The 26,666-nt window shown below is 31.5% G+C and overlaps 1 protein-coding gene across 2 annotated transcripts in view; it reads left to right on the top strand.

Moving 5' to 3' along the window:
* The window catches only part of LOC114345509 (zinc finger protein 501-like), a 59,016-nt gene that overhangs the window by 9,490 nt on the left and 22,860 nt on the right, over nucleotides 1-26,666 (top strand). Inside the window, exons 2-4 of one of the 2 annotated variants that reach the window (XM_028296325.2) lie at nucleotides 10,161-10,286; nucleotides 10,341-10,472; nucleotides 21,662-22,705. In XM_028296325.2, the coding sequence (XP_028152126.2) occupies nucleotides 10,161-10,286; nucleotides 10,341-10,472; nucleotides 21,662-22,689 (1,286 nt within the window). In that variant the 3' untranslated portion in view covers nucleotides 22,690-22,705. Of the gene's footprint in view, nucleotides 1-10,160; nucleotides 10,287-10,340; nucleotides 10,473-21,661; nucleotides 22,706-26,666 lie in introns of those variants that run through there. The other variant, XM_050653642.1, reaches the window with a different exon arrangement.

Genomic DNA, 26,666 nt, shown 5'->3' with positions numbered 1-26,666 from the left:
TTATATCACTATCGAAAAGTACCATTACCGTACTTTAATTTGTATACAACGTTCCCTATGTCTAAATTTTCGAGATATTTTTGATTTTTTCGTGGACCAGTAGCGTGGCCACCCAGATTACCAGAATTTAATAAACTGGACCAATTCTTTTGTGGTTACTTTAAGAATGAAGGTTATAAAATACCTCCAACAAAGAGATGAGATGAAAAATAGAATACAAAGTGTATTTTGAAGTGTTTTTTTGCATGGGCTGTCACCACTCAGTCACAATAAGTATATTTTAAAATCTAAATACATTTCAAAAATATAAAACAAAACAAAAATAAGAAAGAAAAGGAAACGTTACCGTAAAGGTGGTTGTTAATATTGCAATTATTGTATTCAGGAGTTAAGGTAGGAATAAGACAGGGTCACTTGCTTCTTCTCGTCTAGGGACCCTTCAAGACATAACGTTTAGACATATATAGACTAGGTCGCGGATAGGAGGTAAATACAAATGGGATAAAACAAAGGTATACTTCGTCTAATTTACTTACCGTTGCACGTCATCCGCGTCATAGCTTGTAACATGATACCAACACGAAATATTTAGGCGGTAGGTGTGAACCATAATATATGATTGATCGTATATAAGCTTTGTAGAAAAGTAATGATGTTTCAACATCTGCCCCCACCACGTTTTTGAAATTGCTTTTAGAAAATTTATTCCTTGATAACATTTGTTTAGCATAAACTCAATATGTGATTTCCATGTTAGTTTTCAGTTAAGTATCATCCCCAAATATTTGATAGAAATTTGGAAACTATACTCGTAATTACTTAATTGTAATTTATCAATATTTGGTAAGTTGTGTCGTGTGAAAATGCAAACACTCGATTTGTTTGTGGAAATTTCAAATCCATTTTGTTGGAACCAATTGTTTGACAAGTTTTGCATTTTACCTAATGTTTGTATACAATTATAATATCTTTTTGAAAAAGAGTATAAAAGGAAATCGTCATCATATTGTATAATCTTCAAAGTGCAGTTTTCAATTTGGCTATTATGTAGATCAGCTGTGTACAGATTAAATAACAAAGGGCTCAATACTGATCCTTGGGGCAGCCCCAAGTTATTGTATCGTGGACCTATGAGACCGCTGTTATGTGCTCTGAGATATATCTTTCTACATTAGTAAAAATTATATATTGTTCCTGCTAGTTGGGCTGGTATTTGGAAATTTTTGACTAATTTTTCAACTAAAATATCAAGACAGACTCTATCATATGCACCCTCTATGCCCATACATATTGCAGGTAAATAATTGTTGTCTGTAAATGTGTTTTGTATATTTACCACTAATTTTGAAAGGGCGTCTAAAGTACTTCTTCATTTTCTGTACCCCAATTGAAAGTTGGGAAGTAATTTCTTTTTTTCTAACCACCTTCCAATCTCTGTTTTATCATTCGTTCGACTATTTTAAGCAGGCATGACATACGAGATATAGGTCTATATGATTGTGCCAAGTTTCGATTTTTACCTGGTTTCGGTATTGGTATAATAATGATATCTTGAAATTGAGGAACTCCCATTATCGACCATCTCAATGAATATTTCCAACAGCAAGAGTTTAGCTGTTTTTGGAAGGTGTCGTATCATGGGATATTTAATATTATCCAAACCTGGACTTGTGTTATTCCGATTTTTAAGAGCATATTCTAATTCTGTAATGTTGAACGGTTCTAGCAAAAAATGGTTTTGTGTGCATAGCTGTAGTTTTTTGGTAGTTGGACTGATGGAGAAGCAACTTGATCAAAAATTTCGTCGACTAATGTATCATTAAGACATGTTGGATTAATGATTGGTTTTCTATTGATCTTTCTAGCTTGATTCTATAATGCTGAGGAAGGAGTGTTTTTGTTTCAGACAAAGTTTTTACAACTTTCTTTAGCTATTGCCTTTAATTTTTTTTACTTTTAGCCATGCTCCCTTATCATTTTAAGTCATTTTCAAAGTTACGGTTTTGTTTATAATTTGAAAGTGCTTCTTTTCTTTCCTTGATAATGTTATCACAATTTGTCTTCCACCACGGCGGAGAATTTCTGATTTTGTTTTTATAAGCTTTATATTGTGGAATTGATAGTTGAGCTGCATAATTTGTACAATCAATAAAAAAATTATATTTGTCCGACGTATTTTCCATTTCGTAATAGTTATTGAAAAATTGCTCTGCTGAGATTTCGTACATGGACCAATTAGCCTTTCTTAAGTTCCATTTACTTTTAGGAATTATTTCTTCAGGTAAATGAATGTCGGTAATTTCCATATAGATCATACAATGATTCGATCCCAAGGTGTCTGTATCTATAGACCAATTAATTTTATTGACTAGATCAGCCGTAGCGAAAGTAACATCAATAGCTGATTTATTTTGATCTGGTTTAGTTAAAATGGTAGGTTCTCCATTATTAATTACTGTAAAATTTAAGTCATCTGCAGTTTTAATAAGTTGTATTCCAGTTGCATCATTATAATTAGATCCCCAAATCGTATGATGCGCATTGAAATCTCCACCTATAACTACTGAACCACTGACCTGTGAAAATATATTTGCCCAATCACATATTGTACTTTTACATTTAGGAGGTTTGTGTATAGATAATAAATTGAGTTCAATATTTTTAGTTTGTTTTGATGCCACAAACTTCTACAGCGTGTCTACTTGAGTTGGAAACATATGGGAAACTTTTTTATTATTAATTTTACGAAAAAGGTTATTCTTTATAAAAAGTTCTGCATGCCCCAAAACCTAAGATTCAATTATCAGATATCAAATTTTCTCAATATTATACGAGGTATGTCAAAAAATATGAATTTCGGCTAAGGGTAAAGTACCTTTATTTCTCTCAATATCGAAAATTCTTATGATAAAAAGTTGTTTGGAATTAAAAACTAAGATGAAATATGCAATTACATGCTTCTTATTGAAAAAAAAAATATTTTTCTCAAATTTATGGATACCCAACATCGTTTTTAATTATTACAAATATCATAACTCGTTTATTATTCATTTTACGAAAAAAAGTTATTCTTCATAAAAAACTTTGCATGGTCTAAAATCTAAGACACAACCATGATATATCAACTTTTATTAATTTTATACGAGGTGTGTCAAAAAATATGAAATTCGCTCAATATTATAGCACCTTTATATTTCACAGTATTTCAATTAGAAGGATGTAATTGCATATTGACACATAGTTTTTAATTCTAAACAACTTTTTTAATAACCGTTTTCAATATTGTGAAAAATAAAGGTACTTTACTCTTGAGTGAAATTCATATTTTTTGACATAACTCGTATAAAATTAATAAAATGTCATATCTGTTGGTTGAATCTTCGGTCTTAGGACATACAGAGATTTTTATAAAGAATACCTTTTTTTCGTAAAAGTAATAATAAAAGAGTTATCGTATGTGTAATGAATAAAAACGAAGTTAGTATCAATAAATTTGAGAAAAATTTGGAAAATACTTTTTCCAATTAGAAGCATGTAATTACATATTTGAGCTTGGTTTTTATTTCCAAACAACTTTTCATAATAAGAATTTTCGATATTGAGAGAAATAAAGGTACTTTACCCTTAGCCGAAATTCATATTTTTTGACATACCTCGTATAATATTGAGAAAATTTGATATCTGATAATTCAATCTTAGGTTTTGGGGCATGCAGAACTTTTTATAAAGAATAACTTTTTTTCGTAAAATTAATAATAAAAAAGTTTCCCATATGTTTCCAACTCAAGTAGACACGCTGTATATCAGAATTAAAGTTATAATTTAGTTTTAGTTCACTGAAGGTTACTGTGTTACGGATAAGAATCGCAACGCCACCAAACCGGTCTTCTTTCCTATCTCTTCTTATTAGGTTATAACCATTAAAACTATAATGAGAATCTTTTTTAAACCATGTTTAGCTAATGAGCAGAATATCAATTTTTTTGGTTACGTATTGCATTACGTATTACTGTTTTTGTTTGACAATAGATCTAGCATTCCATTGACCAATTTTTAAATATTTTGTACAGCCATTAGAAGCTATTATTGTTTACAGTGTTTAAAACGTGTTCTAATTCATTAATTATAGTCTTATCCTCTAACATTTTTAGAATTAGAATTAGAAATATGCTTTATTGTCATGAAAAATTGTACAATTTTATCGACAAAGCTTATGAAAAGTCACAAAACAATAACAATACAATTATTTACTAAAATTACATAAATCGTCAATATAACACACACAAAAAATAATGAAGTAAACAGAAAAAATGAATTGCAAAATTTAAAATTTTAAATAAATTGCAAATTGCAAAGTCTACCTTAGTAACTAATCGCGCAAAATGTTAGGCTGCTGCATATTCCACCCAAACATAGATAAAAAAATATAGTACTCGTACAAAAGGTACTTACAGTAACTTCTTAGTTATTGATTAAGAAATTCTTCTACTGAATAATATGGTCTTTCAGATAGGTAGGCTTTTGTCATTTTACGGAATTTGGAGAAAAATGTTGCAGCTTTAAGTTGTAGAGGGAGATGGTTGTACAGTTTTTTTTGCGGAATATAATATGGATTTCTTTACTAACTCAGAGGTTGGGGTCGGTAAATAGACGTCAAAGGTAGAATTTCTCGTGAAGTAGTTATGATTCGGTCTTGCTGGAAATACATGTAGATGTTTACGAATTAAGCAAACAGTTTCTAAAATATATAAAGAAGGAAGAGTTAAAATTCTGTGATCTTTGAAGTAGCTTCTGCAATGTGTTATTCTTCTGAGGCCAAACATATATCGTATTGCCCTTTTTGTAATTTGAAAATAACATCGGATTGGGCAGCTGTACCAGAACCCCAAAAAGGAAGACCATATCGAAGATGTGACTCGAACAAAGAAAAATATGTCATTTTGGAAGATGCTAAATTGAGTTCCTTCGAAACAGATCTTAGAGCATAGCAAGCTGAAGATAATTTCTTCCTTAACAAATCGATATGAAGGACCATTTAAGGTTGCTGTCTAAAAAAATTCCGAGAAATTTTACAGAATCAACGGTACTAATCTGGCTGTTATTAAGTGGTAAGGGTTGAAGAGCTCCTTTATAAGATAATGCCACTGTTTTATCTACGTTAAACGAGAGCAAATTAGTCCGACCAGGTTTTTATTATAGATCAGAAGTTATAGTGGCATGAAGAGTAGCAATATTAGAGTTGCTCCAAGTGATGCTGGTATCATCAGCAAAAAGAAATATTTTTCCATCGATTTTTAAACTAGTGATGTCATTAATAAAGATAAGGAAAAGTAGAGGACCCAGTACTGAACCTTGAGGTACCCCACATACAATGTTTTTGAGACTAGAGTCTGTATCATTTGCTCTAACCAATTGTTTCCTATCATCCAAGTAAGATTGGAACCAATTCAAAGAAATACCTCGAATTCCGTAGAAATTTAGTTTTTTTATCAAAATGTGATGATTTACACAATCAAAAGCTTTGGCGTAGTCACAAAAAACGGTGGCAGTGTGAAGATTATTGTTGAGTGCTTGGTAAACGTCATGTAGTACAGAAAACATGGCATCAGTGGTACATTTATTATTTAAAAAGCCAAACTGATTTTGTGATAAAATGTTGTTTTCAACTAGAAAGGACATAAGTCGAGCTTTTATGAGTCTCTCAATAATTTTGGAGAGTACCGGTAGCAGTGCAATAGGTCTATAATTGCAAGTATTAGATTTTTCACCACCCTTATAAAGAGGAATAATGATGGCTGTCTTTAGGTACTCTGGAAATTTGCCTTTCTCAAAAGAATCATTAATTAAGTGAGATGAGGACTTCTAAGACATTTTCTGGGAGATTTGAAAAAAATTTTATCGATAGACCATCAGTACTACAGGAAGATTTGCTTTTGATACTACTGATTGTTTGGATCAGTTCAGCTATATCAACTGGTTTTATAAAGAATGAATTCGAGACCTTTCTTGAATTAGGGAGATAGGAAATGGGATCTTGTTGTGGCAAAATAGTTGATGTAATGTTTTTACTCACATTAACAAAGTATTCATTTAGATTTTCCGGGTCTGGAAGAGAAAATGTTTGAGAAGTGTGGGTTTTATTTCGAAGATCGTTTATTATGGACCAAGTTTCTTTTGCAATATTTTTAGAGCTTCCCAGGCGGTTTTGATAGTACACTTTTTTAGCTGATTTTAGAAGTTTAAGATAGGTTGCCCTGTAATTGGTGATATAATCAGTGACAGAGACGTTGGTTGTAAATTTCTTGATGTAGAGTAGTGACCTCATATTTTTGGCTGATATTCGTATACCTTTGGTAGTCCAGGGTTTATGATGTTTAGGCCTAATTTTAATTAGAGGAAATGCTTTATTGAAGATACATACAAGCTTATCCAAAAAATCACGGAAATTATAATCCACGTCCAAAGAAGGAAATTGCCACTCAGAGGTTAAGCATAAATTTTGGAATTTACGAAAGTTCCGGGTGGAAAAAATCCTACCTAAACGTCGGGTTTTTAAGGAGGGTTTGCTGAAGATATTAAACTTCGAATAAACTGCTTCGTGATCAGATAGACCAGCATTAATAATTGTAGAGCGGACATCAAGGGGTGAGAAATCTGAGACAATATAATCGATTATGGTAGATGAAGTTTTAGTAATCCTGGTAGGAGAATCAACGTGAATTGTTAGACCATACGATTCAAATATATTGACTAAGGATATTTGAGCGGCACAAGCAGCAGCATAATCAATATTGAAGTCTCCGCATAAAATTTTTCTGCTTTTATGTGGCAGGTCATCTAACAAATTTAACAGGTTCTGAAAAAATAGTTCCACGGAAGAGCCAGGTGATCTATAAATGCAAATAATATAAAGATTAAGATTCTTATTGTAAACTAAGGAAAACTCAAAGTGGGCTTCATTTAACAGAAAGTCGTAATTTGTTACCAAAGAAAAATCATTATTTCTGGATAAAATCAGGGTGCCTCCGTGCGCTGAGCTTGGACGGTCATACCTAGCAATTGTGATGTATTTTTCTACAAAAAAAAAGGCTCGTTGACTTCAAGCCAGTGCTCTGTAACAGCCACTATCGGGGGAAATCCTAATTCCTCCAGAAACAAAAACAATTCATCCGTTTTGTATCTTATAGAACGAATATTAATCAGAACCATGCTAAAGTTGTTATTACTAATATTATAATTTGAGGATTCTAGTCCTTCAGAACACGTCGTGATGTTTAAAAATTTCGTTTTGGAGAGAGAGCTGAATAGTAATTTCGGTGACATTCCCGTGATTTTTGTAAATGGATAATTCTTTCAGAAGTTAGAAAGGACCTAAAAGCAGCAAGATCAGCTTCCACCTCATCTGGACCAATTCCATAGACTTCGTTAAATTCTAGAAGAATTTTTCGCAATCTTCGGTCTTGGTGGGAAGTCCTTCGGAAGCCAAAAACAGTTTAACGCTTGTGTTGGTAAATCCTTCATAAAACACTTTATATCTTCAATTGATCGAATATGTTCTAAGAGGCTCATTATAAAATTTGTTACAGTTTTTGTCAACTGATTTTTATTTTCAACTTTGTTATAATTGGGTTTATGTGGATTAGCCGGTAAAGGCTGGGTAGGTCCAAATGTAAAGGGAAAGATAGGTTTATGAATAGGAGATTGTATGATAGGAGAATTTTGTTTCCTTTTCTTTCCTATGCATGTGAATTATTGTTCAATTGAGAAGATATTAGAGAGCGCGGTTTATTGGTCTGTGGACCTAGCTGAGTGGAGACAGAATTTTTATTAATTTTTGGAAGCGAAGGAAATTCTTGTTCATTATTTTCAAGCAAAGAAAAATAATTAATTCGTAACACCAGAAAATGATTGTTCACACAAATGTTTTGCCTCTAAACAAGTAGTATTTTTTTATCATTATACTTTTAAGCTTTTTTTGTTTTTCATAAAAGGGCACTTTTTTGATATTGTAACGTGATCTTTACTTTTACAATGTATACAATACATAGCTTTATCGCAAGTATGATTAGTAGTTTTAGTTTGCCCACATTAAATACAAAATTCCTGGGAGCTTTTACATTATTTTGACACATGACCGAATTTCAAATATTTATAGCATTGAACGACCCTACCAATAAATTATTCTATCGGAAAATAAACTCTATTAAAACCTATATAGTTGGGTAGAATATTACCCTCAAAGGTGACAACTATAGTTTTTTATCTACGTATTCAATTTTTTCTTTTTGGATTCTACGCTTTGACCTATAAATATTTAAAACTTTGGAAGTAGATTCAATGTTTTCCATAAGATAATTAATGTCAAATTGGATGTCTACATCCCTTACAAGCCCTTTAACTTTCAACAAGTGATTTGGAATGTAAGCTCTTTAATTTATTTTTAACAATATTATTAGCTTCTAAACGTGATGACAGCAAAACTTTTATACGATTACGACCAATGCTTTTTATCTTTTTAATATGTGTAAGTTTCAGGGTCTTGAATATCGTCATAGGATGCAATCTAGACAAACCACTTTCATTCCCAATTTTTTCAATATAAACCCAAATATTATCTAAATTGTACTTATCTGAGACCAAGTTGAAATATTTAATATCCTTTTGGTTTTCTATCGGCAAAGTAGCACTAGGTGGAAAACTATTATTTTCCATTACACTATCTTCATTATTCACATTCTTTACTATGTCTTTCGTCTGAGAGAACGTCCCTAATGAACTTTTTTCCCCCATAATGGGAGAAACAATTTAATTTGTTTATTTAAAAATTCACTATACTATAAAATGTTATTAAATTTTTAACGAGTTTTTAATAATTCAACAAAAATTTATAGGAATCCGGTTTTCTCTTTAAACGATAGCGTGCGATCGGTTTAAAGGTACGAATTATTAGACTGATTTTGAAGTGTTAATTTACAAATACTTCGTCGTGTAAGTAACTCATTCAATGACCGTTTTTAGGCATGCATAAATGTGTCATTTTGAACAATTTATGCAATTAAATATTTAAAATATTTTACTAAAAGTAGCATCTAATTTTTTCAAAAATGTTGTGTTGTATTTTGTGTTCATGTTTTTTTTGTAAAATTTTTTACTGATAAATTATGTTTCGTTCTTTATTTGTTACATTTACATACAGAGTAGTTTTTAGTTGTTTTCACAAAATGTTGTATTTTGTGTTTGTTTTTTTTTTGTAAAATTTATAACTAATAAATTATTTTTCTTTCTTTATTTGTTACACTTACATACAAAAGTAGTTTTTAATTGTTTCAAAAATGTATGTTGTGGGTGGTTGTGTTTTTTTTTGTAAAATTTATTACTAATAAATTATATTTTTTTCTTTATTTGCTACATTGTTACATTTATTACCAGATTGATAATTAGTAATCGTAAATTGTCAGTTTTAGACAATTCAGTCATGGCTGACTTAAAATTTGGAAAGATTTAGACCCGTAATTAATAATTTGATCTGAAAAATGAAAATATCTCGAAAACTACTAAATTTAGACATAGGGAACATTATCTAAAAATTAAAGTACAGTAATGGTACTCTTCGATAGTAATATAAAATACAGAGTGTTCCATTTAAATTTACTGAGAAAATAATGTATTTTCGTTTTGACTCACCCTGTATTCAATATAAAAAAATTAGCAATATCAATTAGTTATGAAAATTTTGACAATAAATAAAAAAATATGGCATCAATAATCGATTGCGTTTGTGCTTATTGTTATTTATACAGTGAGTTGAACTTGTTACGATTTTCATATAAAATTGGTTAAGTATAACTTTGTAAATATCATGTATAACACATCATACATTTATATTTTTGTAATGGAGAAGTTAAGAAGATTTTGAATATAAAATAAAATACAGGGTTTTCCATTTTAAAAAACATAAGTTTGGTCTGCCACTATGTTATCGAACATCTTGTAACATTTTAATTAATTTTGAAGTGTGAAGCTTAAAGTTGGCTACAATTTTTGTTATTAACTTTTATTATCATCTATTACTATAACGGATCTACGGAGCTTTACCCCAATAATCAATCACCCTGTATTTGAGCATTCAACCAAATCTTATTTTAATCGGTATTTGTTAGCAATGGAACTACAACTCAAAATTAAGGAAGAATTTGTTGAAGGTAGCCACAGTTATATAGAGAGTCAGCTATTTACATCTTTAGATCATAAAGAGATGACTAATGAACCAGAAGAAGGTAGCTCAGGTAAGACAAATAAAAAAGTATACTAAACAGTGTAGTGAAATAAGTACTTATTAGCTGTGAAAGTAAAAGTTGAAACTAAGGAAGAGTTTGCTGAAGATGACCAAGAATGTAAAGAAACTCAGCTGATTACATCCCTAGATCTCAAAGATCTGAATAATGAACAATGTGAAGATAACTTAAACTTAGGTAAGAGAAGTAATGTTTTTTTATATATTTAATTCAATCTATAATAGGGAATTTGCATATTTTTGTTTTATTACACAGTATTGTTCAGTTCGTGTAAAAATAGGATTTCTAAAATTTCACACCTCAAAACCTCATAATAACTTAAAAGTACAAATTTAAAATCTTCTGTATATTTAAATCATTCCAACCGATCGAAAAAGCGTGTGAACCCTTGTGACGTCATATCATAATATTTTATAATGACAATTCTCATTATGACAACATAAAAATATATACCAGTTTGTTTAGATTGGAGTTTAATACCGTTTTTGAAGAAATAGTATTGAATTGTGTGTGTGTTTACTATGGAAAATACAAGTAAATATGTACTATACGTGTTGTTTGGTACCATTGTTTAAAAGTACAACCATAAAAACCCCCAATAAAATATTTATTAGATTACCAGTTGATAAGAAATAGCGTAAGTGGTCTCAAAGTCTACCTGTACGTGAAAATAAGTTTAAGTATTTAATGTCTGGTGTCTGCTTTAATAGTTGTTTTTAACAAATTAGGTGTATTTTGAACAAAAAGAAAATATAACTTTTGGTGTATTTTGGTAGATGTAAATTACAGATTAAATGATATTTTGGTACCTATACAATATCTTTCTGGAACTGGTTTTACTATAAAATTAAAATAAACTAATAATAATAAAGATTTGTGTTCATAATGGTTGCCTCAGGTTTTCTTAACATTCTGTTTTTAGATTCATTCGCTTATGTTGGATAATAAAAAAGTTAGGTACTTTAACAACTGGCCATGTTCGTCATCAGTACAGGATGTTTCTAAATAAGTGCGACAAACTTTAAGGGTTAATTTTACATGAGAAAATAATGACAATTTGCTTTATAATCATATGTCCGCAAACGCTTCGTTTCCGAGATACGGGAAGTTAAATTTTTTTTACAAACTGACGATTTATTTATTGCTTTAAAACCAGTTGAGATATGGAAATCAAATTTGGTGGGTTTTAAGACGTAGTTATTGCACATTTTTTGACATACAATTAAGAATTTAATATTCACCACTGGCGCGCAAACGGGTATTATGACCGATAATATTACACGTACGCACGCCAATGGTGAATATACAATTTTTAATTGTATGTTAAAAAATGTGCAATAACTACGTCTTAAAACCCATCAAATTTCATTTGCATATCTTAACTGGTTTTAAAGCAATAAATAAATCGTCAGTTTGTAAAGAAAAATTGAACATCCCGTATCTCGGAAACGAAGCGTTTGCGGATATATATGATTATAAAGGAAATTGTCATTATTTTCTCAGGTAAAATTACCCCTTAAAGTTTGTCGTACTTATTTAGAAAACACCCTGTACTGATGAGGAACATGGCCAGCTGTTAAAGTACCTAACTTTTTTATTATCCAACATAAGCGAATTAATCGAAAGACAAAATGTTAAGAAAATCTGAGGCTATATTTGGGTTTTAATTTCAGTATTTTATAAATGATAGAATAATCCACAGGGTGATGCGAACTTCGAGAAAAAAGCACAGTTTGATTCGGACACCCGGTATAGAATGGAAGTTTGCCTGTCTAGCAACAATATTATTACAGCGATATTGTCAATGAATAAGGCTATAACGTGGTAAAAAATCGCTTAAATCGGACAACAGGTTTAGGAAATTCGAAACATCAAAAATGACCAAATTTTTAGTGGATCGATTTTTTTGCACCGCAGTGTAGTTCACAGCATAGTCCAGAAAGCCACTGCGCATCCGCTAGGAAAAATATTCTAATTCGGATTTTTTGCACAATCTTACTCAAAAAGGACCCCTTTTAACAAATTTGCATGTTGCCAGGACCAAAAGTTGGTAAAAAATTTTTTAAACGTTTTTTTTTTTGTTTTTTTTTCCTAAAATTATTTTTTTGCATGAAACAAACTTTTTTTAGGTTGTTTGGATCATTCCAAACAGAAAAGATCTTTAGTGACTTTTCTCTAAAGTTAATAGTTTTTGACATGTATAAGCGATTAAAAATTGAAAAATTGCGAAATCGGTCATTTTTAATCCTCAAAAACTATGTGAAAAACTGAAAATTTGAATGTTGCCAAGGTAGGTAGATATTCTTTAAACATCGATTGATGAAATCCCGAAGAGTTTTTTGCAATACAATATCAAAAACCCCTTTGCTTTTTAATTGCCAATCAAGCGTGTGCGACACTATTTTCCACCGTTGCATGTGTATACAGTATGGTGCAAATGAAAGGAATAAATTCGTTATTTCGTAAACCGGTGACTTTAAGGAAAAATCCCAAAACAGGTCGGTTTTTATTTTTAAGTTATGATATTGGGGCATATATAGTATACTAGTGACGTCATCCATCTGGGCATGATGACGTAATCGATGATTTTTTTAAATAAGAATACGGGTCGTGTGCTGGCTCATTTGAAAGGTTCTTCAATTCTCTATTCAGTAATATAAACATGTACATAATTATTTATACAGGGTGTCCAAAAAATTTTTATTAAATTAAATCATTTGGCAAATTGACAAAAAAATTAAATTATTGGACACCATGTATAAATAATTATGTAAATGTTTATATTACTGAATAGAGAATTGAAGAACCTTTCAAATGAGCTAGCACACGACCCCTATTCTCATTTAAAAAAATCATCGATTACGTCATCACGCCCAGATGGATGACGTCACTAGTATACCATATATGTCACAATATCATAACTTAAAAATAAAAACCGACCTGTTTCGGGATTTTTCCTTAAAGTCGCCGGTTTACGAAATAACGAATTTATTCCTTTCATTTGCACCATACTGCATACACATGCAACGGCGGAAAATAGTGTCGCGCATGCTTGATTAGCAATTAAAAAACAAAGGAGTTTTGAATGTTGTATTGCAAAAACTCTTCGGGATTTCATCAATCGATGTTTAAAGAATATCTACCTACCTTGGCAACATTCAAATTTTCAGTTTTTCACATAGTTTTTGAGGGTTAAATGGCCGATTTCGCAATTTTTCAATTTTTAATCGCTTATATGTCAAAAACTATCAACTTTAGAGAAAAGTCACTAAAGACCTTTTCTGTTTGGAATGATCCAAAAAACCTAAAAAAAATTTGTTTCATGCAAAAAAAATAATTTTAGGAAAAAAACAAAAAAAAATGTTTAAAAAATTTTTGACCAACTTTTGGTCCTGGCAACATGCAAATTTGTTAAAAGGGGCCCTTTTTGAGTAAGATTGTGCAAAAAATCCGAATTAGAATATTTTTCCTAGCGGATGCGCAGTGGCTTTCTGGACTAAGCAACTGTTTAAAGATTTATAAAATTGAAATACACCATAAAATGGTTATTTTACAACAAATAAACGAATATCAAACGTAATTAACACAATAATTAATTACAAATTATAATGATATGACATCATGACAAATGAGGGCGTGTTTTTGGCTGGCTGCTATAATTTGAATTTTCCCTCGATCCCTTAAATCGTCTTTAGGGACCAAACGAAACACAAAAACAACTTCGTTTTCTTTGATATATATTTTAAATTATGTTCTGGTGTGATTTATAGCATTTTTTCTTCGAATTTAAAATTTTATTCGAGTTCCCTATTATTTACTTTTAGACTAAGAAATAAAATGGTTTCGACACTCCCACTGCCTGGTCGCTGTAAAATTTCCATTGCTAGAGCCTAATCTTCAAAACTTATACCTAACATGAAATTTTCGATTTTGAGTTTTGGCAACAAATATGGTGAATTTAAACATTATAAACAATCTCACGTCACGGAAAATGTCTCCACTGATATAGCGTTGCGTATTATAGTTTGTAGCTGAAGATATGTATTTACTATCAAAAAACATACTTGTGCAAGCAGGAAGTTTTATATGTTTGAGATTATTTTTAATGTAAAAGTTTAAATTAAGCATTTTTAAGGCATATTTCAAATGTCTTATTTATCAGATGTCGTATTTTGTAAATAATATTTGTTGCCAAAACTCAAAATCAAAATTTCAGGTTATAGGTTTTAAAGATTAGGTCCTAACAATAGAAATTTCATAGTGACTGGATAATGAAAGTGATAATATATTAACATAATGTGTGTACAAATTTCCCATACATATGTATAGTGTAAAAATATTCACCTTATTTCCAACCTTGGGCCTGTCTCTTCAAACCAGTTTGTTGCACCCTGAACGAAAGACAGCAACAAGTTCCTCAAAAACTAGTAGTCTTTTAGCAACCATCGAAAAAGCGGATCGCTAAGAAAGAGCTTGCGATCCGTATAATTTTATTCTATTCATTAACATGTTTAACTACTACCTATCATCAGTGGCCAAGGTAACGTTGGCCGTTAGTGGTTATAGTGTTTAGTGTTCGATCAATTGAGAGGCTGTACCTGTAAGTACAAAAAATCAAACATATATGATAATTCAACGTCAAACTAGTCAAAGTCGCGGTGTTGCCATCCCTTTGAAAGCGGTTGACCACTCCAACAAGGTTTTTTAAAATTGCACTGTATAAACTCTATTCATACGAACAAACTGCTAACTCCTATCTATATTCCAGATTGTTATCTGTTCTTTTGATATTTTAATAAACTTATATTTTGGTTCTACATAAACAACATTGTTTTACCAATATATTTGCTATCCTTATCCCTTGTCAAGGGAAATCCTTTCAGGTTCTGTATTGCCCAGCTGGTCCTTCGAAACAAGAAGATATCTCGAAAACATGTGTGCGTTAAACTTTGATCGAACCAGCCGAGTTTCGCTACCTAAAATACCTGTTTGAACCCGTCCAGTCATGTCTAATAAGAACCTAGTTTCTAATTTTGTTTGCTAATTTCTTATTAGACAAGATTTTACCATAAAAATTTGTATCTTATTACAATTCTAACAAGAAAGTACTGTTTTTTACCACAAAATTTGTTTTATAAATTGTTTGTAAAAAATTTACATTGTACAGTTCTACTTTATTGTAAAATTATAACTACGGATTAGTTCAGGATATTTTCGTTATATGTATATATAAAAAAAAGTTTATTAATAGCAAGCTGAAAATTTGTTAATACCTTAACGGTGTCTAGTCGGGCAAATTTTGATGTACGGGAACACTGGGACAGAAGAAGTTTTAATTGTGGTACAGATTACAGGTTTCGAACGTCAGACTACGAAAACGTCCCATGTATTTTGTCTCGCAAAGCTTCGAATTGATTTGTTACCCTTTCATTAAACTCTCATGCAAAAATCAGACTGCTATTTATCATCAACATAATTCCTGTCATTTGACATGTTCTACATGTCGGACTTATTATAGTGCACAACATATTTGTAGGACAAATATTTTTTCATATATTATATAAAGTTTGCTATTGAATAAACTTGCAAACAACCTGCTAGTTTTCACAATCATAAACTTGTCAGGATGACAAATTCCACAGTTAAAATCATGTTCCACAGTTAAAACTTCCCTGTTCTAGTGTTCCCATACATCAAAGTTTGTCCGACTAGACACCGTTAAGCTATTAGAAAATTTTCAGCTTACTATTAATAAACTTTTTTTTGGTATACGTGATCCAGGATTAAGTGTAATTATACAAAAAATTTCAAAAAGAGAAGCACACAGAGTTACAGTTAAACTTTGGGAAATTCAAATGCATTAAAAAAATGTTACCAATTAGCTTGGTTTATACATGATAATCGACTAACATGGGAACAGCGTATTGTTTTGAACACATGTCAAAAAATAGCTCCAGCAGTGGGCATGCTTGGAAGAATTGTGAAATTTATTTAAGTATTCCTCAGCGTAAAATAGTCTACTACTCTTTAAAAATTCACATTTATCATACCTAAGTATGGTTTGGGGTAATGCAAATCGAAAGTAGCTTCATTCTGTTATGGTGTTACAGGACAAGGTTGTTAATATGTATTTCAACTATCAAGACTTCATCCAACTGAGGACCTGTACTATCAGAGCAGAGAGGAAGTCTTAACATTGAAATGTTCAAATGATAAAAATCATTTTTCCGGGTTATAGCGCCATCTATCTACAATTTCAAAAAAATTCTTGAATAAAAGTTACTTATTTTTACGGAAGGAATCCAAATCCGCAATAAATAATGGGGGTTCCTATTTATGATTTTAAAGTAGTCCTCTCCAACCACTACCATGGGGTGGAGTGGGGGTCGTGTTTGGTGTCATTCAATAGATTTTTGAAAAATATTGAACTCACGATTTTCAGTTTTTCGATATGATGTACATTTCGCGAAATATTCGACCGAGCGCTAATTTGGTCACACACTGTATATGGTTTTAGCTACATCACCCCATGAAAATCGTCAGATTATATCTTTTTCGTAATCCTTAAAGGATCCTTGAAATTGAAACTCATTTGTGACTCACCCATTTCCTTACGCCCCACTCAAATTGTCAGAATATTGAAATATACACTGTTCTTCATGTAAGCTCTGGTGACGTGTATGCGCTATATGACTATTTATAGATTAGTGATGTTGGACGCGTAAGCGCGCTTTGTGTGTATTATTAAAGCGGAGCTGAAAGATATAACTTACTTTGTCTTAACCTGATGTGCTCGAATTTTTGTAGGATAGATTATTTCACTATTCTGACGGACTGCCCTCAACGCAAGCCCCTGTATTAAGAGTTGACATATGGTTGGAGTACATTACAAGGTACAAGGTTTCTTCCCATGTCCTTTTTTGGTGCGTTTAAGTAACATGCAAAAGCCCCCTTGGGTTCCCCTACCATTAGGTTCTAGAAACATATTTGGACGTATGGTTTAAACTGAGTATACATTTTGGAAATGTTGGAAAAGCTGGTAGTTTTTACTTGGTTTTAACCCCTTAAAGGCGGGTTGACATTACTAGTGAATAACGGACGTAGCTCACGCTTACGTATTTTGCACGTGCTATTGTTAGATATTTTATTATCTATTTACAAATGTACTGCTCGAGTTTGAAAATAGATAATAACATATCTAACAATAATAGCACTTGCAAAATACGTAAGCGTGAGCCACGTTCGTTATTCACTAGTAATGTCAACCCGCCTGAATGTACACATTGATTTTGAAGTTTCGGTCAAAAAACGATCGAATTTTTTTAAAGTGAAAATGTTGTGTTTATGTATAATTAAATTGAAAAAAAGTATTTTTAGTGGCGTAGCACCTTTACTTTACCTGGGAATGAGGCGAGTTAATAAATTTTATTTTCTTCATAATCCTCCTCCTCTATCTGTTCTCCTTCGTAAGGATGTAGTGGCGTCATTGACTATTTCTATCCAATCCTCTCTCTCCTGTACGTGTTGTTTTGCTTCGGAGAACGAGTAACCAGGCATGTCCCTTATTTGGTCCGACCATCATAATGGAGATCTTTCTCTGGATCTTCTGCCCTCTACGTTGCCTTCAACTATCATTCGTTCCATGCCTTCTCTTCTTCTAGTTATATGTCCAAAATATCTCAGTATATTTTGGTTGATAGTTGTGGTGAGTCTAGTTTTTATGTTAAGTTCGGCTATACATATACAAATAATCCATATAAAATCTCTATATACAGGGTGTTTCATTAGCAATTGTCCATATAGTAACTGGAGAAACCTTAGCACAAAATACGAAGATTTAACCTAAAACACTTAAATAAAATGTGGTTCCTTACTGAGTTACAGGGTGTTTTATCTAAAAATTTAAAAACTATTTTTGTTCAGAATTTTGAAACTCTTCGACGTATCCTTTTCATACTTGGCAGGAAGTATAGGTAAAGTACAAACTACTAAATTATGTTAAACAAACGTTTCTGGCTATTACCAGAGGCGTACGACGGGGGAAATTGAATGGTTGACCCTTTCCAAATTCTACGCCACTGGCGGAATTGCTAATTTAGTTCAATTTTTGGATTCTCCAATACTTTCTATGAAAACAATATACTCTTCATTCGTAACGATAAAGTCATTAGTTTTCGAGATATTTGAAGTTAAAAATGAAATGGCACCGTTATTTGGCTTCATTTATGATATGATTCATATGATTAATATTTAAAAACTATTTGTACCCAGTACTTTAAAACTATTTGACGTATCCTTATCATACTTGGCAGAAAGTGTAGGTACTATACACCCTCCTAAATTTCCTTAAATAATCGTTTCTGGCTACTACAAGAGGCGTACACGACAGGGGAAAGTGACTGGTTGACCCTTCCCAAATTCTACGTCACTGACGGAATAGCTATTTTATTGTAATTTTTAGATTTTTCAATACTTTTTATGTAAATAATATACCTTCAATTAGTATCGATAAAATCATTAGTTTTCGAGATATTTGAAGTTAAATATGAAGCGACACAATACAATAATCAAAATAACTTGTGTAGTTTCATTTTTAACATCAAATATCTCGAAAACTATTGACTCTATCGTTACCAATGAAGAGTCTATTATTTACATAGAAAGTATTGTAGAATTTCATATATGTTAGTAATTCACCCAGTGACGTAGAATTTGAGAAGGGTCAACCATTCACTATCCCCTGTCGTACGCCTCTGGTAGTAGCTAGAAACGTTTATTTATGATAATTTAGTAGGATGTATAGTAGCCACACTTTCTTCCAAGTATGAAAAGGATACGTCGAATATAGGAATAAGGAACCACATTTTATTTTAAGTGTTTTAGGTTAAATATTCGTATTTTGTGCTAAGGTTTCTCCAGTTACTATATGAACAATTGTTAATGAAACACCCTGTATAAGGCATAAAATAGTTCTAAGAATAAAAAAACACGATTCACTATAGACTGCTTCATTTGCACTAACGCTTTGTATGAGAATAAAATACTGAAAATTCTACAAAATTCAATTCATATCGATTGTCAATGGTTCGGACTGCAAGTTGTTAGAAAATAAATCTTATTTTACAATGTCTTATCACTGACTGGGCAATAAAAAAGGTATCTATGTACCGCTGTTTAGTACCTACAGATTTTTAACAATTCAACAAAATTCATTAGATACAACAACAAAAGTTATTAGATAAATAAATATCATTTTACAATGACAACACAGTCTTGGCAATAAAAAAAGGTATATAGATGTAAAAGAAGAAATGTAGAAAAGATTTTACCGCTATTTAGATATTTATACGCTTGTATACAAATAATACCAACTTCGCAAGTGCTTGAAAAATTGAAAGATTAAATGGTCGCTCGTGTCAAAGTCGAGCGCGTACATTAAGAGTATGGGCGCAAATATTTTACGGCTATCCCTACTTTTTCTGTTTATACACGGAAAATGAGGTGAAGTAAAATTCTCACTGGTATGGATATGTAAACGTTACTTGATAATGTCATCACTCACTTTAAAGAGACGGCTTTTGAATGTTCTTGGATAACTGTTACTTGTTACTTTCTTAAATTATTAATTCAGTTAATTAATATGATATTTTTTTCACTATGTATTTAGTGATTGTAATAATTTATATACTGTACAACAAAAACTAATACTCAATCGAGAAAAGAGAAAAAGTGATTTTTTTAATAATATATTGTTACTATGGAACGCTTACAATTTTGAACATCTTTAACAACAAAATACTTGGATCAGAGAATACAGTGATGAGCGCGCTAATAACCGGCAAAATAGCATAAAAGATGAAAAACGTATTAAGTTTTCAGATAAACAGAAATAAAACTAGTCGAGCTGGGAAATTTAGCGATATTAACCTATTAATTTAGATCATATTGATTGTTTCCCACTTTTAGACGTATCGGACGAGTTTGGCAAACACCACTGTCACAGTGACAGTTTTAGTTGACATACTCCTCCATCTCACAACTTAATACGTTTTCCATGTTTTGTGCTATTTTGCCGGTTATTAACGCGCTCATCACTTTATATTTATATCCTGGTGTATTCTCTACTTGGATCTTCCATAAATAATAAACAATAAATAGCATTTTATTAATTTCACGTCTTAAATCAATTATTTATCAAATACACTATCAATATTATTTAATCAACAACTCAAAATATTCCCGATGCCATGTCAAATATTTGACAAATATTTAAAATTGTCACTGTCTTGTCACCATATTCTATTCGACTCAGTGCATTTATGACAAAGATAGCGAATGTTCGATTTGGAAAATATCACCACGGACATGGTGTCCATTTTTTTCGAATCCTGAAAAAACTAATAAATATTTTTAAAAAATTTAAACACAGACTGAAATACTAAATTATTATCGAGGGCCGAAAGTCCCTTAGAATAAATAAAAAGTTTCTTTTGAACGAGATATTTGAAATGAAATATCACATTGCATATTCTATTATTTTTTCACCCCTGTAACTTATTAAAATAAACATTATAGAAGTTTTCAGCCCTCGGTAAGAACATAATCTTTCATTCTGCGTTTAAATTTTTCAAAAATACTTATTAGTTTTCTCAGGATTCGAAAAAAATGAATCACATTTAAATAGCATTGGATTCGAATTATTGTACCCATCCCCTTAACGTACATTAAGGGGTTAACTTAAAAAAATCAAATTTAGGATATTTTTGTTTAACAATAAAACACTGAAAACATTTGTTTTACATACCTCCACAAATTCGAACTTAAAAAGACTTATATTTTGCATATTTCTGTATACTCTGTATTTTTCGATTTATTAATTTGCATAGATTCTCATAAAGACGGCTTAAGAACTTTATTTTGAATATGAAGAATTTGAAACTGTTCAATAAAATAATGATTATGATCTAGATCTAGAAGGTGAAGTGCGTATATACAATCCGTTTTTCTATTCTTGAAATACTTTTTGTGCTCAGCTATCCGCTTGTCAAAGGTTCTGCCAGTTTGACCAATGTAAGTTTTTGGACAGTCACCCACATGTCAGTTTGTAAACATCACTCTGTAATTTCTGTCTCTTTCTTTTTCAGTTTCCTATTTTTAACATGTACACTTGTAATTGTCAATAATTATTGTGTGCTTTTTGTGTTGTCATTCAATATTCTGTTTTGATATTACAGGTCATGTGGTGCAAGTCGACGAGTTATATAATGGAACTAGTTAGCTATTTTTTTCTAATTATTGATGTAATTAACTAACCATCACTACAAAGCATTCTCTAAAATTCATTTGATCTTTCGTTTATATTTTAGGTCTTTCTTACAAGAAGAACCGAATGGAAATTATGAAAATTTTACCTGACGATTCATTTAGTAAAAACCAGAAAAGTCTGAACTCGGAAGAAGTGACAATAAATAATTCTATTTGTTCTAAAGATTTTAATTACAAAAATGATGTAAACGAACATATGAACATCGAAGCTGGAGAAGGATGGGAGATGAACAAATGTGAAATTTGTTTTAAGCAGTTTACTACAACAGGTTATTTGAAAACACATTTGAGAATACATACTGAAGAAAAAGCTTATCAGTGTGAAATTTGTTTTAAGCACTTTAGTAGCTCAAGCAGTTTGAAACAGCATTTGAGCGTGCATACTGGAGAAAAGCAACACAAGTGTGAAATTTGTTTTAAGCCGTTTTCTCAGCAAAGTAATTTAAAACGACATATGAGAGTTCACACTGGGGAAAAACCTTACCAGTGTGAAATTTGTTTCAAATCATATACTGAAAAATCCGTATTAAAAATTCATTTGAGATTGCACACTAGAGAAACGCCTTACAAATGTGAAATTTGTTTTAAGCAGTTTGCTCAGAAAACTTTTTTGAATAATCACATGAACATTCACACGGGAGAAACACCTTACAAGTGTGAAATTTGTTTTAAACAGTTTTCTCAGCAAGGTAATTTAAGACGACATATGAGAGTGCACACTGGGGAAAAACCTCACCAGTGTGAAATTTGTTTAAGGCAGTTTACTCAAGTTGGTAGTTTGAAAGACCATTTGAGGTTGCACACTGGAGAAACGCCTTACAAGTGTGAAATTTGTTTCAAATCGTTCATTCAAGCACCCGAATTGAAAAATCATGTGAGAGTACACACAGGAGAAGAGTACAAATGTGAAATCTGTTTTAAGCAGTTTAGTGCCTCAAAGAGTTTGAAACAGCATTTGAGCGTGCACACTGAGGAAAAGCCTTACAAGTGTGAAATTTGTTTGAAAGAGTTTTCTCGGAAAGGCAATTTGAATGAACATTTGAAACTACACACTGGAGAAACACTTTAATAGTGAAATTTGTTTTAATCAGTTTAGCAAACAAAGTACTTTGAAAAGATATTCGTTCATTTGGAAGAATAAGGTTACATCTCAAATTGTTAAATTGATTGCATCAGTAGCTTCCAAATAATGGGGGCTATGATGTATCGTTTACGTAAAATGATTACATACATGTGAGTTCAGAATTAGGTAGGTACATCAGATTACAGTGCACAAAACATAATGTGTAAAACGGTATGATGTAGCAAGAAAATTGCATAAAATGTTATTTACGGTTCAGTCATGCCCTGGCTGTCTGTTAATCCATGTAAATATAACTTTTTGCTTTGTGTTTTAAGTTCAATGTTTATATTTTTAAAAGATGAATTTTGTAAATCTGTTATTATGAACTTAATGCTGTGGCAGAAAGGCATAATTTAAATCTAGAGCGACGTCAGTTACGAGATGGATTACGAGACACCAATAATCCGTTTGACCAGATATTTACAGTGAGGCAGATCCTTGAAAAAACCCTAGAGTTCGGCGTCGACACCCACCGCATATTCGTGGACTTCAAAGCCGCATACGACTTAGTCAATAGAGGTAAACTTCTACTTGCTATGGTAGAATTTAAAATACCGCTTCATCTTGTCCAATTAACTGAACTTACGCTCACAGGAGCAGAGAGCGTGGTAAAGATCCAGAACGATTTCTCAATACCCTTCCATGGACTATCGTGTCTCTTATTTAACCTGGCATTACAAAAAAATAATTCGAGAGTCCCAAATTAATACGAATGGTACTATCTTTAACAAATCAGTACAAATTGTCGGATACGCAGATGACATAGACATCATAGGTAGATCTAAAGAATCTCTAACTGAAGCATTTCGGTCGTTTAGAGCATCTGCACAGAGAATGGGGCTAAAGATAAATGTTCAAAAGATCAAATATATGTGTTGCACTAGGTCAAGCAACCCGGCACCTACAAGAATAATAATTGACGACCTAGAACTAGAAGGTGTCGACACCTTCATATACTTAGGCTCGCTGCTAACTAAAGATAACAATGTCAGTGAAGAAATTAAAAGAAGAATAGTGCTCGCCAATAAGTGCTACTATGGCTTAAGAAGACAGATGGCCTCAAAAATACCTAGAAAAATTAAATTGACTGTCTACAAAACACTAATAAGACCAGTGCTAACATATGGCTCAGAAACTTGGTCACTTACTCAAAATGACCAAGAACTGCTCAAACGTTTTGAGCGAAAAATTTTAAGACGAATATATATCGTGGCATAAAAGAACAAGGTTTGTGGCGCAGGCGTTACAACTTTGAGTTGTATAGAAATTTTGGAGAACCTGACGTTGTACAATTCATTAAGGTAGCACGCCTTAGATGGATAGGTCATGTAATCAGGCGAGAGGAAGATGCCATAGTCAGAAAAGCTTTTGATCGAAGAGGGCCGATAGGATAACGAGCAAGAGGAAGACCCAGACTTAGGTACCAAGACAACATAGAAACTGATTTAAAATCTATTGGAATTAGAGCATGGAGAAGAGTTGCCAGAGACAGAAGCGAATGGAGGATTGTTGTGAAGAAGGCTTTGGATCATGAAGAGCTGTAACGCCACTGATGATGATGATGATGAGTAATCCGTTTGAAACAGACGACCAGGTTTTTATGAAATATTTCAGTGCCAAAAACTATTACTGTGAGATAAAATTAAATAAAACATTGTAATTACTAATAGATTAAGAATCTTATTATATTTTTTATGTTTTGTGATACCTAAAGTTAAAAAGTTAATGGACTAACCTCATGTTAAGTTTTTATGCTTCTTTTATACAATGCTTTTTCGTCTTTATTTCATTGTATTTACTGAAAAAATAATACATTTATTTGAGATTTGATGAAACAAATAAATTTTGCGAAAGCTTGATATTAACAAAGAGTTTTTTATCCTGCCCTTTAACTTAATGACTGCAACCTCCAAATACAGATAACAGACAAAGAATTCAGTTACTTCATCCATTTAGTGAAGACGTTTCGTTTACAAATCTATAAACATCATCAGTTCATCTACATTCATGATGTATGCTATACTAGGATGTTTACAGATTTGTAAACGAAAACATCAGTAAATGATAAAATAGCCGAATTCTTTACCCTTATTATTCACCGTCTATATCAAATAAAGATCACTCGAAAGTGGTGGGTTTTTCGATCAACAGGTAGAGAATAAAAGACAAAGAATTCGGCTACTTCGCCCCTATCAGTAAACATCATCAGTTCATCTACAAATGAGTTTGATAAGAAACAAACATCCATAGAGATATAAAAATGCAACAGTTGTTACCTTAAAAATATATCAACTAACAAGATTTAGGTAATGTAGCTAGTCAAATGAACCATTGAAAATGTAAGATATAAACATTTATTAACGAAGAACACAAACCAAGAGTCACACTTCCAAATATTTTAATAGCATTAAATTATAATTAGCATTAAATATTTGGAAGTGTGACTCTTGGTGAACACAGTTTTTTGCAATTATTTTTTTATGTAGGTACACTTGTTCTCTTGCTGTTGAAATAATTTTTAAATGTTTACTGTACTTAGTTTTTTACAAACTTGATGTTTATATTTATATTTTCGATGTTTCATTAGACTAGCTACATTACTTAAATCTTGTTAGTTGATATCTTTTTAAGGCAAGAACTGTTGCATTTTTATATCTATATGGATGTTTGTTTCTTATCGAACTCATTTGTACAAAAACTGATGATGTTTACTAATTAGTAAACATCATCAAATATACAAGAGAAGGTTAATGAGGCGAGTTAATAGTAAAATCAAGGTAGGAAGCATATATCGGTATGTCTCGCAACAAGGATGAAAAAAACGTATGTGTTATGTATAAGACGGAATGCAACCATAGACACATGTTTCTGACTCATTAGTCGTCATCAGTACGGTATATCCAAGTTAGAATACGTGTATGTTAGCTTGGGAAAGGATCATTACAGGAGCAATGCAACCAATTTGTGGCAATAACGTATGGCCTAAAAGTTTTGGCACAAAATTCATTGGCTTTAATTTTAACAAAAACAAAATAATATCATGTTGCCTTTGAAAACAATAGCTTGTTTATATTGTCTTCTCTCAGTTAAGATTTATTTATTTTGAAATTTTCGCTTTAAGATGTATAGTGCAGTTACTGAAGGTGGATAGGAGCTATTACCTCCGATTTCGTTAAACCTCCATCGATTTGCATGAAAATTGGTGAGTGGTTAGAGGATATCTCAAGGAACAAAGGTGACATGGTGTCAACTTGCGCTTCTACCCTAGGGGTGGATGCCACCTCTTCTCGGGGGTGAAAATTATTTTATTAAGAGTAACCCCATAATTCGATAGAAGGACAAAATCTAAGCAAACTTTGTTAAATAAAGTTATTAAAATAAATCAAAACTTTTTGAGTTATTACAGATCAAATATTTTAATTTTTCTTGAGAAAAATGCATGTTTTTAACCTATCTTTCACAAATGACTCAAAAACTATAAGTTTTACAAAAAAGTTAATATTACCAAAATTGAAGCTAATAAAAAACGCAATAAACTTCTTACTAGAAAAACCTTTTAATGTTAACTTAAAGTGAGTTATACATAGGTAATTGAATGTATGTTTTTTTCGGCGAGTACCCAAATCAAAGTATTCAAGCTTAAATAACGGAAAAATAATGCATTTGAAAACATAAACTTATTAAACAGTTGTCAAAGCACTTAGAAATATCTATCAAATGAGCTCCCGAACGAGTCAATAGCATTAAAATTTATGCTCTAAAAATTTTTCAAAATTTATCTTTTAAAAATTTTTCCAAAAAATGTTATGTTTAAATGTCAATAACTCGCTTAATTCTTACGATATCAGGGTCGCCTAAAAACTGTTATACCAAGGACTATTAAACCACGTTGAACTTAATATTGTAGGCCCCTTACTTTTTTA

This window comes from Diabrotica virgifera, chromosome 6 (genome assembly GCF_917563875.1).
Source record: "Diabrotica virgifera virgifera chromosome 6, PGI_DIABVI_V3a".
Lineage (NCBI taxonomy): Eukaryota > Metazoa > Arthropoda > Insecta > Coleoptera > Chrysomelidae > Diabrotica > Diabrotica virgifera.
The sequence above is the reverse complement of the archived record's forward strand: the minus strand, read 5'-3'. Positions and strand labels throughout refer to the sequence as shown.